General features: G+C 41.9%; 2 protein-coding genes across 10 annotated transcripts in view; one reads left to right on the plus strand and one right to left on the minus strand.

The window, feature by feature from the left end:
- Positions 1-238: 238 nt before the first annotated feature.
- On the minus strand, positions 239-8,943 carry pdk4 (pyruvate dehydrogenase kinase, isozyme 4). 2 transcript variants are annotated; one of them, XM_072370268.1, is made up of 11 exons: positions 8,577-8,943; positions 8,085-8,226; positions 5,856-5,927; positions 4,934-5,118; positions 4,379-4,468; positions 3,947-4,024; positions 3,568-3,644; positions 3,382-3,480; positions 3,107-3,220; positions 2,587-2,700; positions 239-2,250 (listed from the first exon to the last, which is right to left on the minus strand). In XM_072370268.1, the coding sequence occupies exons 1-11, from the start codon at positions 8,692-8,694 to the stop codon at positions 2,107-2,109; spliced, it is 1,233 nt and encodes a 410-aa protein (XP_072226369.1). In that variant the 5' UTR covers positions 8,695-8,943; the 3' UTR covers positions 239-2,106. The 2 variants fall into 2 exon arrangements, with proteins under 2 accessions (XP_072226369.1, XP_072226370.1); XM_072370269.1 differs by lacking the exons at positions 239-2,250; positions 2,587-2,700; positions 3,107-3,220; ... (1 more) ...; positions 3,568-3,644; positions 3,947-4,024 and having other exon boundaries at positions 4,395-4,468; positions 4,908-5,118.
- Positions 8,944-9,832: 889 nt separating this feature from the next.
- LOC140274548 (cytoplasmic dynein 1 intermediate chain 1) overlaps positions 9,833-16,655 on the plus strand; it is a 50,438-nt gene continuing 43,615 nt past the window's right edge. For 2 of the 8 annotated variants that reach the window (XM_072369860.1, XM_072369861.1), the window contains exons 1-6: positions 9,907-10,190; positions 10,873-11,006; positions 11,208-11,322; positions 11,723-11,810; positions 14,229-14,288; positions 14,436-14,551. In XM_072369860.1, coding sequence (XP_072225961.1) covers positions 10,887-11,006; positions 11,208-11,322; positions 11,723-11,810; positions 14,229-14,288; positions 14,436-14,551 — 499 coding nt within the window. In that variant the 5' untranslated portion in view covers positions 9,907-10,190; positions 10,873-10,886. Of the gene's footprint in view, positions 9,878-9,906; positions 10,191-10,872; positions 11,007-11,207; positions 11,323-11,722; positions 11,811-13,061; positions 13,104-14,228; positions 14,289-14,435; positions 14,552-16,655 lie in introns of those variants that run through there. The other 6 variants (XM_072369862.1, XM_072369863.1, XM_072369855.1 and 3 more) reach the window with 5 other exon arrangements.

Raw genomic sequence — 16,655 nt, forward strand, 5'->3', positions numbered from 1 at the left:
GTCTGCTAACAGTGACAGACAAACTGAGCAAAGTTTCCAAAAACAATCACGGGGAGGGAGCAAGGGGGGGGGGGACAGGAGAGGGAAGACAACAGCTCACCAGTGATTACAGGCTAGAAAAAATTATTTTTTGAATGCACGCATAGACCTCTCGCGAGTCAGACACAGAGTATTCAAGTTTAGGGTTAGAAACCCCATAGAAAGCTGCAAAAAGCTGAAGAAATGGCAGACTGTGAGGTAACAAGAGATTTTTTATTCTCAACATTCACTGGTCCTTTTAGTGATGAACCACAAACTCACAGTAAAACTTGGCCTTTGAGTGATGCTTACAGTCTAAAAAGTGAACAACAGGTGTGTAGGAGTTGAAAGGAAAATTAAAACATGAAAGCAATACTAAAGGCTTCAAACTCGGAAAAGGCCGAGCGGAGAAGTGTTATAGAGTTGGAATATGTGAAATCATTATTACAGTACATACGCCTTAAGGCCATATTTGTTAGATGAATACAGCTTATCTCTGAGTTGCTTCTACGTGTCCACCACGCCGAAGTCAGTGTGTGTATAACCATGTCAGGTACAGATCACAGGACGATGGCTTACAACGTGTTGTATAACAAAGAGCTGAAGGACGGTTTTCTGAAGCAGATCAAATTGAACATTTTTACAAATTCCATTGCACTTGCAAAATAAGCAAATTAAATATGTGACCCCTTATCCTAAAAAAAAGTCCAGACTGAAGAGTCATCACAGAACAGAACACAGTGATTAGCAAACTATTCAAACTCTACGTTTTATTGAAAATGTTAAAAGTGGGAAATCTCCGTGTTTTCTTGAAAATATCCGCTCACTTTGAAGTTGGCATTTGGTTTTGGAAGAAAAAGATTTTCCCCACTGTTGCCTGACCTTTAAATTTCGGGTGATCGACGGTTCGGGGCCTCCTTCGTTACATAACTTCTAACCTCCTTTGTTATTGTTTCATAACTTGCAGAATGTTGTCAGTTGGTGACAGGTCTGCACTAACGGCAAACCGGTTAGCTCTCGCTGCATCGTCAATATGTGCATATACTGTAATATGTGCAGAGATGGTTTGGCATTTTCCTGCTAAAACGAGGCATTCTCTAAAAAACAGAAGTGCAAATTCCCCATTCGATGTGAACCATAGCTGCTTCCCATATCATCAAAGGCGCTAACATTGCCTATGTGCTATTTTCAACTAAACAAGGAGTTAAATGACTTGTATTCTGTTTTTATTTACATTTGACACGACTACTCAATATTCAGTCTAACTCTTTAAAAATAACTGCAGTTATTTGCATGAATTAGTTGCTACGGTAAGTCAGAAAGTAGGAAGGCATTTTCAAAAGACTACAAAGTGAACTCTGCATACTCTGCATTGCATATTTGTCATTACGGCTGAGAACTGAAAATTAAATGCAGAAGTTGTTAGAACGAAGCAAAGCTGCAAATTACAGCTGAGTAATTCACAGCCTTTGCTCCCTTTATGTTCACGCTGGAGTCGTTGAACATGTTTCCATCCCGTTTAACCTGAGTAACCCCATTCTGATCGCTTCTGGCTGGGCCAACACTGACAAACCTTCAACCAAACGCAAAAACACAACTTTACCCTGGAATTTTATCAACCAAAGACCATTCACTAGTCTTTAGATTGTGAAATGATACACCTTGAAAGAGAAGAGAACCTTTAGAAACAACAGTCAGCATGTTTGTTACAAAATGCAATTATTGAGGCAGAGAGATTAATACTTGACTTGTTTCATCTCCATTAGCAGCACGTAGTCATTAAACCCAAATTTATATGGTGCACGAGGTCTTGATAGGTTGAATTACCTGGTCTGACGTCAGGTTCAGAAAGTGATCGTTCAGTTTCAGTATACTGCCGTCATCTTTTTTGACAATGACAAGTAGCAATTTTCCCCTTCGAAGTTTGTTATGTTTTTCTCGTATGAGATAATTTTCCAGATTACATGAACACTATATCCAAGGCAGCAACAAGCTGGGTGCATTTGATGGCCTCTCCAGCTTCTCCTTACTTAAATTACACTTTCATCCAAACTGTTTTAGTCTCTTGCTTCCTTCCTCAGTCCGCCATCACAGCGTCGTCTCATACTTGCCGAGTTTCTTTGGATCCCTGCTGGGCATGCACCAGTCATCGGCCTCAATGCTGGACTGGTAATGCCGTAAGGCTGACTTGTTGAAAACAGGAAGCCTCTCCACTGACTCTGAGGACAAGGCCTGGTGACGGGAGACAGAACGGAACTAATTACTCTGGATCCTTTTCGCACTGACATGTCTATATAAATAACAGTCATATCCAGGCTGCTTCTCATTTGGCTTTCCAACCACGCTCCATTTTGGATCAATCAGATGTCTAATATGTAACATGTGGTGAGTCATAATTTGCAGTAAGACACTTGCACAATGTTTGTATTATAGAATTACCATAGATCTGCCTCCACTAAGAAAATCCAGTAAGCATTGCAGGCATTAAATTTGTATCTGAATTTTCCACCAATTTGGCTTTCAAGGCTATTTTTAACTAAGTGCGTGTGGACAAAGGGCTGATCTCACCTTCAAGTATATAACAGCTGAGGTACCATAACCCTCCATAGAGTAGAGCTGCAGGTCTCCCTGGAAATACTTGGCATACAGGCGGGAAATGGGTAGGCCATAGCCAAAACCAGCCTGAATGTAGGAGGGGAAGGAGGAAGAAAAACAGGGTTACAATACTGTTATCTCTCTGGGGCAGCTGCAACATTACAACACGAAATGCATGAACTTCAGTTAATATAGCAGTTACATTTTAAACTGATGAAATGTTGCTGACCGCATTCCGCTGCGTAATTGGCTAATTTGTAACAATGTTCAGCCGTGTAAGCCTCTGCATGGTGAATTACATCCAAGTTTTCTTTTTAGTCCTAGTTTAAAAGACTTAGGGATGATCTATTAAGTCACTTTAATCTTTCAAGAGCAAAGTAAAGCTTGTAGTCATGGAAGACTTTGTGCACTGACAAAAAAAAACCCTCATCAACACATAACTTTTAGGCATAAAACGAAAATCTAAGAGCAACTGTGACAAGTTTGATCTCACCAGAGGAGCATTACGGGCATTGTCGATGTGGACGGGACTGGGAGCTGTGGAGTACATGTAGCTGAAGAGACGTTCGATCTTCCTGAGCGGGACTCCACCTCCTCTGTCAGACATCTAAAAATAAGGAAAAGTTACACTCGGTAATTTATACAATCTTCCTATTGTTCTCTCAGCAGACTGTGTGGTCATTAGAAGTCATATCTAATTCATTAAGGGATGTAATTACAGTGTCTGCTACTGTGCTGCCTTGGATAAAAACCCATGTCTTCATCTACCTTGATAGTGAGGTCCTCTGTGCCCAGTGAAACGCGCAGTTTGACAGGTGGCAAAGCTGGACTTGTCTCGTGGGTCTCTACAGTCGCTCTCATAGCATTCTGACCATAAAAAAGGATCACAAAAATTATATACGCACGGTGAAAAAGCTGCACACAGCTGCTTTTCAAGCACGGTGGGAACTGTACCTTGAAGAGCTCAAACAGCATGTGGTAGAGATGGGACGGCACATACACAATGTGGAGGGGCTGGCCGGGGTTTTTAGCTGTGAAACATTTCAGAAAACAAGAAAAATTTTAATCACCTGCTTTCGGGGTTAATCAGTAATACAATACGTTTATATAGTCATCTCCTCACTTGATGAGTCTCTTCTTTTTTACAGCTGTATTTTTCTGTGATTGCATTGGGCTTTCCGGCAGCTCAAGACATTTGGGCTGTCACATTACTTGTATTCCAAACTCCACACAGAGATTAGATTCAGCAAAATTTGAGAAAACAAAATCAAAAATTTGCCCTAACACAGATGCATCCTGAAAATAGCAGCCTTGTGAATGGTTTGTGACTTACAGTTGACCTCTTTGATCTCCAGATCAGGAGAGGTGAGGTAATACTGCTCACACAGCATCTTTGAAGTCTCATAGGCATCTGCAAAGGGACACGATACTGTTATGTTGTTGCTTTTCAGAGTCAGAAACTTTTAACTACAAAGGACATGTCAACTCAAACTGAATGGAGCACGACACCAGACCCTGTTTTCTGTGTCCTGGTGAATAGAATAACATAACATTCAAAGGTGCAGCTCCTTCCGTTTATGATAACATTAGATCCCCACACTAAGTACACCAACTCAAAAATATATGATAAAGAAGGTCAAATGGCCATGAATCTGTACACAGACACTGGCTGAAATGAGATAACACAAAGTGTGAGCATGTGAGTGTGTGTGTGTGTTTATGTATGCACAGACAGAAGTGCTGAAGCAGAAACACAGTTTATTACCTTTTACCACCTCCACAACGTCACAGGTGGGGTCAATGCTGCCGATATGTTTGGGATGGGCTGGGTTTACGCTGCCGTCAAAGATTAACGCTACAGGATGGAAACGAAAAACCTAATGTGACGATCAAAAACATGCTAATATGTGGTGTACAGACACAATTCACTCTAATCCATTTATATACACACATACATACATCTGAAATCTAACTAATGCAGCAGAGCTACTGCTGCACACTGCTGAAAATCTTGCCAAGTGCATCAATGTCTCACTGCACTACAGTCACAGCACTGCTGTAAAACCTGTGTACACACCGGTTAAATCCTAAATATGCTTTAAAATCACTAAATTACAACCCTGTTTGGATTAATACGACTACGAACACGATTCAAAAATACATTTGAAAACTCTTAAGAAAGTGACTCACACTCAAATATACTCACAACCCTCTCTGGTGTAAAACAGAATATGAGCGTAACTGTTTTCTGTTTACAAAGCTGGGAGTGCTAGCAACTGGGTTGATTAACTCACAGTTAATCACAGTGTGCTATACTGACTGTGCTGGTTCATGAGCATGCGTGTGGAGATGCGGCTCATGTAGAAGCGGTCCAGGAAGTACTGAACGTTCTGGTTGGTGACGGGGTCCACGCCGAAAGCCTCCTTGTACTCCAACACACCCTGAGCCATGGTGGGCACCACGTTGTTATGCCGATTCCGAACATTTACAAGAATCTGAGTGAAGCTGAGGACAATAGAGCATCAATAAGTGAGGACAGGTATATTCTAACTCATTATTAACGTGGATTAACATCCTATATTGTGACATTCATGTCTGTATAAGAGAATTTCAGATTTGTAGATATTACTGGTTTTAATTTGACTGACTGTCACAATGAAAGTAACATATTGTGATACAGTGGCATCAGCCTCAACCTAACATTCCTCAATGCAGTTATTCCTTTATTTTCCTGCCTACAGTTAATCTACCCAAATTGGAAGAAATAAAGCAAGCACCATCCTCTTGTTTACTCTGGCCTAAAATTACAAACTGAGCAGCAACACATCACTGTTTGCGGTGCAGGGCTCTCTTCTGGAAGCTGCAGTAGCTCTACAACTGTTAGTTAACTTGAGTTAATTTCATTAGCAAGTAGATGCAACTGCACTTAAAGCAGTAAAACTGCTGAATGGAAAATATTTAGATATCTGCTGAATAAACTAAATGAATGAATCTGATGTTTGCACGGCAATATATCTGAGAATATTATCATCGGATTTTGTGCAAAGCCCTTTCGGTTGTATTTTAAGCACGACTTGTACCATAGTAATAATGTTTATTATGACATCGTTATCAAAAGATTCACAGATAACTACATAATTGTTGCCATAACGCCAGCTATTCCCTGGTTATTAAATAACTTGATTGGTGACATACAAAACCAAAGTCAATATGTTTGAGATGAAAATGGTGTGCATCTGTACCTTTTCAGGACCTCCTTATCATCTGGATCTTTTTCTAAGAAGTCTATAAGCTCCATCAAACTCTGTGAATACCTGATGGACACAACACAGAGCACAGAAACACTTTCACATCCGCTCATTTCTTTTTAGAAGAGTCACAGCAACTGTGTCGGTGTACTTCCTCCGCTTTCACATTCTCGTCCCTCTTTATGGCTTTTTGTTTAGCCAGCAAAGAGTTGTCAATTTAACATTTCTTAAAGATGTCAGTGAGGTAAGAGAGGGGACAGCTTGATATTTCCGGATAAGCTTCCGAAATAGTCTGTTTCGAGATATTTCCGTTTTTCGTGGTGTGAATTGATCCAAATTTGAGGTCTGAAGGTGAGTCAAGGGACAAATTGTTGCACAAACAACACAGCCATAGCTGCTGGCCACCTTTCACCCAGTTTTTCTGCAGCGAGACAGTGTTGGCCCTGTGAGCTCAGCACTCTTCATCCATTGGCCTGGATGAGAAGTCTGTGACATGAAAAGCAGCTATCATTTGAGAGGACGGGGCAGTGTTCAAGCATGCCAGATAATAAGTATGTTCTGTTAGCGTCTTGTGCACCAAGCATTATCAGCATGCTGGTGCAAAGGCCGCAGATGAATACTGTGTGTCAACATGATGCTTCTAGGAAGCAGCTGCAGGAGTGGAAAAACAGAAGGAGTCAGACAAAAACTTTTGTTTTAACTTTAAATAAAAGCTGCTGAGCTCTTCAGTCATGCAGAAAAACTAGGCTGAACTCTCCTATGATTGTATCTGTAACGCTTATTCTGTTATGTATACAGTAAGAACTAGGGGTAAAATGCAGGAGAGGAGAGCTGATTTCAACAAAACCACATTGTAAACCATCCAATGAATGTTTTTGATAATGTTGCATCCCAACATGTGTGCATGATGACAACTAGTCATCCTTTCACCCACATATACACTCATGTGTTCAGTGTTCCCTGAATGTGAACAGCTCTTTGGCTCATAACACATACACAGCGTACCTTATAACGGTTGCACACACTTTCATATAATTCACAATCAGACCAATTTTGTGCAAATGCTGAAAATTCGGCAGCATCGGCACCCTTCACATGAGTTGTCTGCCATAAACAGATCACTCCAAAAGCAAGGTGTGTAACAAGCGGTGAGGCATCAAGGAAACTAAAGAGTTTCGCTCACAGAAAAGAAGACATCTCTCACATTTGGTCATATTAATGCTCATAAGTACATCATAAGAAGAAACACTGAAAAACAACGACAAAGCCACTGTTCTCCAAAACTATTACTTCTGCCTGTCTGCATTTTGCTTTTTTTTGTGTGTTGAGAGAGGAAGAGGCTGCATTCCATCATCTGTGAAACATGGTGGTGGTGGTATTGTGGTTTGGGCCTGCTTTACTTCATCTAGGCAAGGGGCACTTCCCATCGCCGACTGAACAAAGGATTGTGAATTATATCTCATGTCAGTTCTAAAGGACATGTGAACTGAGTCTCAACAGAAAGTGTATCATGCAGCAAGACAACAACCTGAGGCACACAAGCTGTTCCAAATGGCTTAAAAACCACGTAAAGTGGATGTTCTGACAGTAGAAATGTAGTGGGTGATCAGTTCATGAGAGGATAACCCACTAATATTCAGGAGTTGAAGCTTTCTGTGCTGAAAAGTGGGATTAAATTCCTCTAAGATGATGTGCAGAAATGACCATGGGTTACAGAAAACATTCCCACTCACAGATAGCTTTTGTTTAACTTCTTTATTAACTTCTAGGGTTACGTGTGAAAATCTGCTGTGGCCCCTGCTGTTGGTGGTGATGACATTAGAATAAAAAAAGGTGGCACTTGTGCACAGCGACCACACATTCTTCAGAAGGCAAAGTTTGAGCTGCTTCTTCAGGGTGCAGCAATAACGCTCGTACAGAAGCAAGACAGAAGCTAATACACACATATGATATAAAAGCATATGTAAGCATTAAAGGCTCACTAAATAAGTGAAGAAAAACAAGGTGAGGCTCGTCGGTGCATCAGCTTTATCTTATTTCTTTGCATGATATATTGACTGACCTCTTTACACCTTAAAGTTCCTTCACATCCACTTGCTTTAACCCTTCCACAGTACCCTAAAGGGACACCTGATTACCTCATTACTATTAAGAGTTGGTCATATGTTTCTTGCACAACACAATATATGAAAACACAGTTGTTTAGCAGTGTAGATATCCTACCAACTTGTGAGGAGCTTTACGGATGGAGTGCCGAGGAGCTTGTCGGGGAGATAATCGATTTCCTTCATAATGTTGGCCAATCTGACAGGAAGTTCCTGTCGCAGGAACACAAAGGAGGTCTTCTCACAGGCATTGGCAGAACCTGCAGTCATAGGACAGCAAAAGAAGGAGGTGATCACTGAGCAAGCACCAAACTGTGACCCCAGTCGAAAAAAAGAAAATACCAACAAACAAACACTGCAGTACAATCACATTTTTTTGTGGACGAATAATCTTTGCTCGGAGGACGTTGTTCACATGTAATTATCCTCGCTGAGCCATGGTGCAAGTATCTGTAATTTGCAACTGTACGTAAGAGAGCTGTACTATGCAAAGTCAGCTGCCGTGGCACACAAAAAGTAACGGGAGTTGCGCAACCGCCATGCTATTGTGGTACTATATGTGCCAATAACATACAGCACAATAACAACAAAACCCCCCACAAGCACTTACCGAAGTCAATGAACTGCTTCATGGAGAGAGGAGAAGGGGAAAACTTGGAGAACCTCTCCACTTGTTTCGGTATTCCAGCTAGAGAGCCGTTTTTCAACAACAACTGGGCGAACTTCATTTTTCTTCCCCTCTGCAGACCCCAACTGTCAGTATACCAAGGACAAACTGCCCTTTCCTACTCCAACACAATCCAGTTTTGACAAATTTTAACTAGGCTATACCTCGGTGTCACCGAACAGCTCCCTCATGCCGTCCTTTGAGAGCCAGTTTATGAATTATTCGACAATGTTTTTTTCGAGCTGCTTGCATCCATGTTTTTAAATTGTTCTACGCTCTCAGGATTCAGCTTCCAACGACTAGCGAGGTGTGTTGAGGAAAGACGAAAGAATGACGTTCGAATAAACCAATCAGTGCGCAGATTTTCCGACGTTGGGCGGAGTTTCCCCCACAGTCCCGATCTGAACGTGCAGAGCTATACAACAATAACAGAATTTTTTTTATTACAGCATCCCCTACCGACGAAATTTTCGAAATACTTAAATACTTGAGTGATTTCAAATGGATGTCTAAGACAATACCCATATAACATTTACATGCATGTTTGAATGTGTGTGTTTGTATGTATTAACCCTTTAATTTCAAGACGTAAAGCTGCCATAGTACAATCAGAATGCATCACATTGTTCCAATGTTTCTACATCTTTTTGCATCTTGTTAGTTCGTTTTTCCTTTCGCTTTAGCTTTTGCAACGTTGTTAACCGCACGTCCCTGGATTTTATAGTTTGCTACGTTGTTAAACGCACGTCGCTATATATACTCTATAGCTCTGGATATTACGTTTGCTACGTTGTTAAACGCACGTCGCTGGTGTCCATTACCCAGCATTCAATGCGAGCGCTCTTTTCTTCCGATTAACTCTGATTTAACGTTAAAAAGAAGATTAAAAACGTAAAATAGGTACGAATTGATAAAGCATGTTTTTTATATAAAAGCACGTTTTTATGTTTTTGTACTTATACATTTAAGAAGGGAAGTAAGTTGACACCGTTATTCAGTTTTAAGCATTTTTTATTTCATATTGGAAGTTTTGACGTATATATTATTATTATCCAGCAAATAAAGAAGAACAAACTGAATTTACCAGTTATGTAATATTAATGCGACGCTGTGTAACGTTACATTAACAGCCATAAACAATAAAGTTTTCAATTTTTTTACAAGCTGCATATTGGTCTCTACGCACTTCTACAAATGGCCTCAAGATGACGGTGTTGTTCAGGGCAACGCGTATCAAGGAAGAGGTAGGATTTCCTCCTCCCTGTCTCAATATCATCCTCTTGCTCATCCTAGGGATGTATCGGCGTTCACTGCACCTGCTTTATGCCTTATCTTGGTTTTCGGTGGCTGAAATGTCCTGTTTTATCCCGTGTACTCAATAACCTCCGCTAGGTACGTGACGTTCCAACGACGTGGTACCACAGACGCTTCCATACGGTTTTATCTGAGCCAGCGTTGGAGGATGTGTTGATTTAACAAAAAAATAAAAAAATCGAGGTGAAGCAGTGAGACAGCATCTTTGCCGGTGACACACCAGTAACACTGCAAGTGGACAAGGTACGAGTGCAACGATAACACCTCATTATACGGTTGTTTGTGTTCGAAAAAGCCTCTTTTTTGTGTGATATCCGTCTGTAGAATCCATTGTTGACTTTTTTGGCAAGGCCTTAAACGTTAGTGCTGTCACATTTGCTGTTAGCTTACTGCGAATCCGCTCATTCCTGCTAATGAAAGTCAGTTAAACGACCCCTTAAAACTGCTTGCTTATTTTCTGTTTCTACATTTAGTCATTTCATTTGTGCTTTTTCAAAATATACTACATGTGTCAGCTATTTCCAAGAGGCTAAAACAACCTGCATAGCTTTACACAGACACTGCTCTTGGTTAAATGATGACACTAATGCTGTGTTTACTGGATATAACCAGTCGGGGGAAGAGTGCTCTTGAACGTGTTTGCATGAGATTGTCATTCAATCAAAATAGATGAAGATGCATTAACTTGCGTTTTGAGAGCATTTTCCATATGGAATGATTAGAATAAGGAACTGAACAGAAAATGTGGCAGCATAAATGTTGCCTACAGCATAGAGAGTTAACATGGACCTCGCTGCCTTGTTTCCAAGGTAATGAATCTATTACACTCATATGTGCAGTAACTCTGCAACATGCCGCTGTATTGACTCAAGAATTGGCAAATTGGGGCATCATCATATGTAGTTCACGGCCCTCTTAACTGAAGCCTTACAGGACACCATGTCGGACAAAAGTGACTTAAAGGCAGAGCTTGAGCGGAAGAAGCAGCGCCTTGCCCAGATCAGGGAGGAAAAAAAAAGAAAGGAGGAGGAGAGGAAGAAGAAAGAGGTAAGGAAGAAAGTGAGTAAATTCACACTGTAACCACTCTTATTGTAGCCCACTCTAGTGTTTGTTGTCTGTGTGCTTGACTGCTTTTTGTCGGACTGTAACATATAAAAGCCGAAGTCTGTGGGTGATGGAATTGTGGATCAAAATGCACGCTTTCAAATTGTCCTTTCGTGACCTGTGAATCTGTGGTGTTTCCCTGGGTGCCCCGAGCAGTCAGAGAGCCAACAGAAGACAGAGGTGACCCCGGAAGATTCAGACCTAGATCGCAAGCGCAGGGAGACAGAGGCCCTGCTACAGAGTATTGGCATCTCCCCGGAGCCTCCGCTAGGTACGTGACAACCTCAAACACCTAATGATACCTGAATCCTCAATATCACATTATTCTGATATCCTGAAATGAAATCATATGCTCTGAAATGTTGTTTCAGCTGTTGATTGTAAAGGAACCAATTATAAACATGAAACATTTTGAAACATAAAATTAGGATGAATCTCCAGGTTTCTTCTCATGTCCTCAAAGCTTCTGGAAGATTGCTGTTCTCTAGTGGTCTGAAATGGTAATAACACCCCAAACTCCTCTAAAGTGGGTCACTGCCATACCTAATATTAGCTCAAGTTATTCTAAACGACAAATGCGAAATCAACGATGCACCGGAGAGAGCCTGCAAACTGCGAGTTGTGCCTCCCCCAGAGTTTAATATGAGATGCTTTGTGTGTTCATTTGTTAGTCCCGACCCCCGTGTCCCCCTCCAAGTCTGTGAGCACGCCCAGTGAGACGGGGAGCCAGGATTCAGCCGATGGAGGAGCAGCAGGCAGGTAGGCGGGAATCAAAACACGGCAAAAGTCTTTCCTTGTATGTGAGACATAATCACCTGTTTTGGTTAACTGAAAAAAGCAACAAAATTTTAGTTTTATTGTATTTTTTTTGGGGGGGGGGGGTTCCTAATGATAAACAGAAATTGTTCAGTAATTTGTCAAGTTCTTATGGAAAACATCACGCGTATTTATACGTTTATGGAGGAGATGAGACGCGTGGAAACTCTGGTACAGCGTTGTGTGTTTTGCGAGGGTGGCGATGAACCTGAATTTGTGGAAGCACACAGGCCTTGACTTTTAAGACATAACATATGAAAATGGTGATAATTACAAGGGGCTTTTGACAGGGACTTGTTACCATAGTTCTATTGTTTGTTTTTTTTCCCGTTTCTGATCCTGGCACAACAGGTTTAGGTAAGGATGGACGCCGCTTACGCTGACGTTGCCTCGTTTAGTTTCACGTGTGGTATTAGTGTCGTTTGTCATGGCATCCTGTGTTTTGATGACCACAGTCCAGCTTTCTGATGATTTTTGGCGGGTTTTGAAAGGCCGCACTCTTTCCCTCAAAGTAAATCCGAGTTTGGAAAGCAGCCGGAGACACAAATTCTCAGAAATCCGTGAGAGGTAGCGTCGTGTCAGCAAACTTTCAGGAAGCAGTCTATTAGGCATGAATTGTTAGATTGGTGTGGGCCAGTAGCTCATTTTATCACAAGGGACAAAATGTAAGCCCCCTCCCTGCTCCTGTCAGTGCTCTGAGGGCTGCACACACTAATAAGGTAATGTATGTTACATGCTTCTGCTACTGCAGCATGTACTTACACGCTAATCTACTCATTGCTCATCAGACAAGTGCTACGGGGGTTTACCTCCAACACGTAGGTGCTCCGGTGAATACTGCTAAGACAATAGTGGTCATCAAGCGCTTCCCATTCGCTTTTTAATGGTCGCTGACTGTGAGGTCGATGTGCGCGTGATGCCTTCAGGGATCATCAGTGATGTGTTGTTCCGAGGGTGGAATTGGGGCTGAAGAATAAGCTAACGTCCAATAAGTTTAGTCGCAGAGAGGAATGCTCTTATTTACGATGCTTCATTTCTTTTTAGCTTTTACCAATTGGATTTTACAAATTGGTGAGTTTGCATTAATGCCTGCGTCGGAGGATTATTTCTCCGTCCCCCAAATCCACCCTGGGTGATGGCATGCCATTTTGAGCTTCTCCATCTGTGGCTGTGTATGTGTGTGTCCCTTCATAGGTCAGCTTTCTCTAAAAACAAGCCCCAAGCAGAGACCTCAAGGTAAGCATTTTCATGTCAAACATACAAACCCAGCCCACCCACCCTTTAGCTTTTCTTCGCAGAAGTTCCCCGTAACGCAGAGTGGTGTCAGTGCTCTTGCGGCAATGTGCCCATCCTGATTTCTAAGATCCAAGCACTGCAGTGCCCCCTGCTTTCTTTATCTCTGCACTCCTCTCTGCTGTGTTTTTGTCTGAGGCCCTCCTGTCTCCTCTAATACCAGGTTGAAAGATTCCCGCTTGCATGAGCTGAGCCGCAGAGGTCATTTCGGTCTTCACAGAGTTGACAGTGTTGCTGAAAGTGTCGTCTGTGTTAGTGTAAGACAGCCAGTCTGTCAGGCTAAAGAAATGCACTCTCCTGGCAATCTCACCTGGTTCTGTGTGACTGCGGGTCTAAGTGTATCATCAAGAGGCTCGGTGTTGTTCTTTCACAGCTGGTATTTTTCGCCACAACTTGTCATAAAACTCCTTACCTTTTAGGAACTCTTTGATATGGAACAAGCTAGAGCTTCTGACAAATAATGAGTGAGCTCAGCTCTGTTCTCAATCAGATGAATCGATGATGTGTATCATCGAAATGATGTAGTATCTAAAACAAGATAGATATTTATTTTTTAATTAGTTCTATTTCCCAGATCTCACTTTTACCCCTTTATGTGCACGTGTTTGTTTACAGCTTAAAGTCCTCGTGCACATTTAAACACCGACTCAGTTTTTGTTGTGTTTGTTGGATTCAAGTTAGACTTCATCAGTTCATTAAAAGGTCTTCCTTTCTCCATTTTGGATGTGCTTGCCCTCTAAGAGATGGGAATCTGCACTTTAAGTTCATGTTGTTTAGACCGAGAAATCCTTCAGGTGATATGAGTAGAAATAAAAAGTGCACATAATGAATCAAAGTGTCATCCCACAGCATATCCACTAATGGAAACATTCGCTTTCCAACGGTGCTGCTTCTGCATGAAGTTAAATCGAAATGTTAGTGTTAAAGCAGCTCTCTAGCTACGTGGTCTATGTGCAAGTGTATGTGTGCATACGTGTGGTGGTACCGCTGTGTTCCAGTGTTTGTGCATTTGTTATAATTTTTGTAAATATGTGTGTCCTCTCTTGCTCCCCCTTTTGGTGACACCAGGACACTGCAATGGGACACAGACCCCTCTGTGCTGCAGCTGCAGGCTGATTCTGAGCTCGGGTACATCTCTTTCCTCTCCTCTTGTTCACTGTCTACAAAAAAAAGAAGGAAATACACACCAAAACATCTTATTTGTCGGTGCATGCTTCATACCAAAAAGACTTTAAGCAAATAGCAAATGCTAAGTGTGTTACTTCTCTATTCCAGGCGGAGGATGCAAAAGCTGGGGGCCTCTAAGATCACACAGGTAGATTTCCTTCCAAAAGAGGTGGTCTCTTACAGCAAGGAGACACAGACACCACTCAGTGCCCACCTGTCTGAAGGTAAGTATTTATATGCGTGGTGGAGAGACTTTAAAAACAAAACATTTCGTATCATCCATCCAGGTGAAAACAGTCTTTCTTGGATTCAAACAGTTTGAAGCTTGTCTAGTTTGTGATCGTCAACGCTGTGTGGTTGAAATACGGAAATACTGATACTGCTTTGATCGAACTTGTAACCCTGTGAACCTGGAGGGGTTTAAAGAGCTCAGAGGAGCTGCACAGACAAGTGTCTGACTGACAATTATGGTGTCTTCAGTCACAGAGCATCACACGTTTGACTTGTGCTTATTGCTGGAAACAGGCTGACAGATGCATTTCACCCAAGACATTTGATGGACGGTGGAGGATTGCAGCGAGGGTTTTCCTGTATGTGCTGAAAGATGTACATCTGTGCATTTGCTCTTAGATGTCCTTCAAATCCTCAAATTTTGATGGCAGATACTCGTTACAGCTAAAATCCTCAGTTGAAAAGCTGCTGTTCAGTCCACTGTGATTTGATGTGGGATGTAATTGGGTAAGTGGAAAATACGCACGTGTGTGCGTATGACTGAGTTTTATGGTTTGGTTGCATAAAGACTGTGAGGTTATGTGGGCATACATGTGAAAATGTGCATTTTTGCGTCTCTGGAAGTGGGCGTTCGCGTGTGTGCTGAGCTGCAGCAGCTAAGCAGAGCCACATGGCTGAGCTTTATTCCCTCATCAGAACTGGCAGAAGATTGGTAGTTGCAAGTTTAAGGCACATACTGTAGATTTGAGTATTTTTCTATTGTAGGTGAATGAATGTTTGGGCCGAGGATTGTCTGGGTTCTATTGGACCGAACTTGAATCTTTTGCTGTTGGCAAATGTGAATGTTTATGCTCAGAAACATCTTATTCACATGTTTGAGTGAAAATACAAACAGCATTAGAATCAAACAGTGGCCGTCCAAACTTACACACACATACACACGCACAAATACTCGGTATCATGTTCTCTATCTTCCTTCCTTTTGCTGCCAACACAGCTGGCAGCCATGTGACTTTGAAGGGGCTGTACTTCCTGCTTCCTGTCATTATAATAGATGGTCTGATGTGGATTTCACTGCCCCCCACCTCCACCAGCAACCACCAAGCACATACACACGCCTGTCATGATCTGCATCCGAATGGCCTGCTTCGACTCCCCTAATTTTCTTGACAGACCCAGGAATAGATGATTTATTCTACAAGCACACATACACCTACTCATGTGTTGTGATACACGCACACACAGACACACACACACACACACGTGTTAACATATACAAATAAAAAGAGACAATTAATTTGTCTCGGTCACGCTTCATCGGACATGCAGGGCTCAGTAAACAAACATGCAAAACGCTACAGCGTACCTGGCAATTTGATAAGGACAAACAACACACTTTATGAAGGGCAAGTAGTCTGTGTAAACATATAAACAAACACACACACTTTGAATGCTTATCGCCTACAGCGATACTATATGTCGCTCCATTTGGGTTTGTTTGTTTTCAGCCTCCAAGAGCAAGTTCAGGAGGTCTGCGCCTGCATGTGCGGGTGTGTGTGTGTGTGTGTGCGTGTGTTTGTGCGTGTGTGTGCGTATGAAAACATCTGGGAACCAGAGCAGAGCCGCGGTGGTCTGCTGGGAGGTGACCTCGGCCTCAGGAGACCCTTCTTTTGCAGACTACCACAAAGCTTGTGTGTCTAGAAAAAAAGAAAGAAGAAGAAGAAGAAAAAAAGAGGTCGATGGTAGCACCTGCCTGCACTCTGGCTGCGTGTGTTTGTTCAGGCCAGTTCCTTTTGTTGATTACTGAACTCAGCTCGCCAGACACATCTCATTTCCATGTTACAGGTTGCTTCCATACTCGGTCTACGACCTTGCGTTTCAGTAGAAGAGTTCCCTCGACTAAATTTTATGTTAATGTTATTCAGAATGTGTGTATGTTAGAAATGCTTTTAGCACCGGTAGCCAGTGAGTTTAGCTTGAAGCTTCTTATATTTGTTTTTGTCAAAATGTTAAGCGTCCCTGTTGTTCAGAGGCTTTGTTTTAACGATTCAATGCGTAACAGAGACCAACATACGTCACTGTCTTTTCTTTTTTTTT

This window comes from Leuresthes tenuis, unplaced genomic scaffold (genome assembly GCF_036924035.1).
Source record: "Leuresthes tenuis unplaced genomic scaffold, fLeuTen1.0.hap1 SCAF_18, whole genome shotgun sequence".
Classification (NCBI taxonomy): domain Eukaryota; kingdom Metazoa; phylum Chordata; class Actinopteri; order Atheriniformes; family Atherinopsidae; genus Leuresthes; species Leuresthes tenuis.

Bases quoted from the DNA above. Each gene is read 5' to 3' on its own strand.
- pdk4 (XM_072370268.1), bottom strand. From the start codon at position 8,694: ATGAAGTTCGCCCAGTTGTTGTTGAAAAACGGCTCTCTAGCTGGAATA. The intron at 8,227-8,576 runs GTAAGTGCTTGT...CTATGACTGCAG, and splicing joins GAAGCAGTTCATTGACTTCG to GTTCTGCCAATGCCTGTGAG. The intron at 2,701-3,106 runs GTGAGATCAAAC...TCCTACATTCAG, and splicing joins ATGCCCGTAATGCTCCTCTG to GCTGGTTTTGGCTATGGCCT.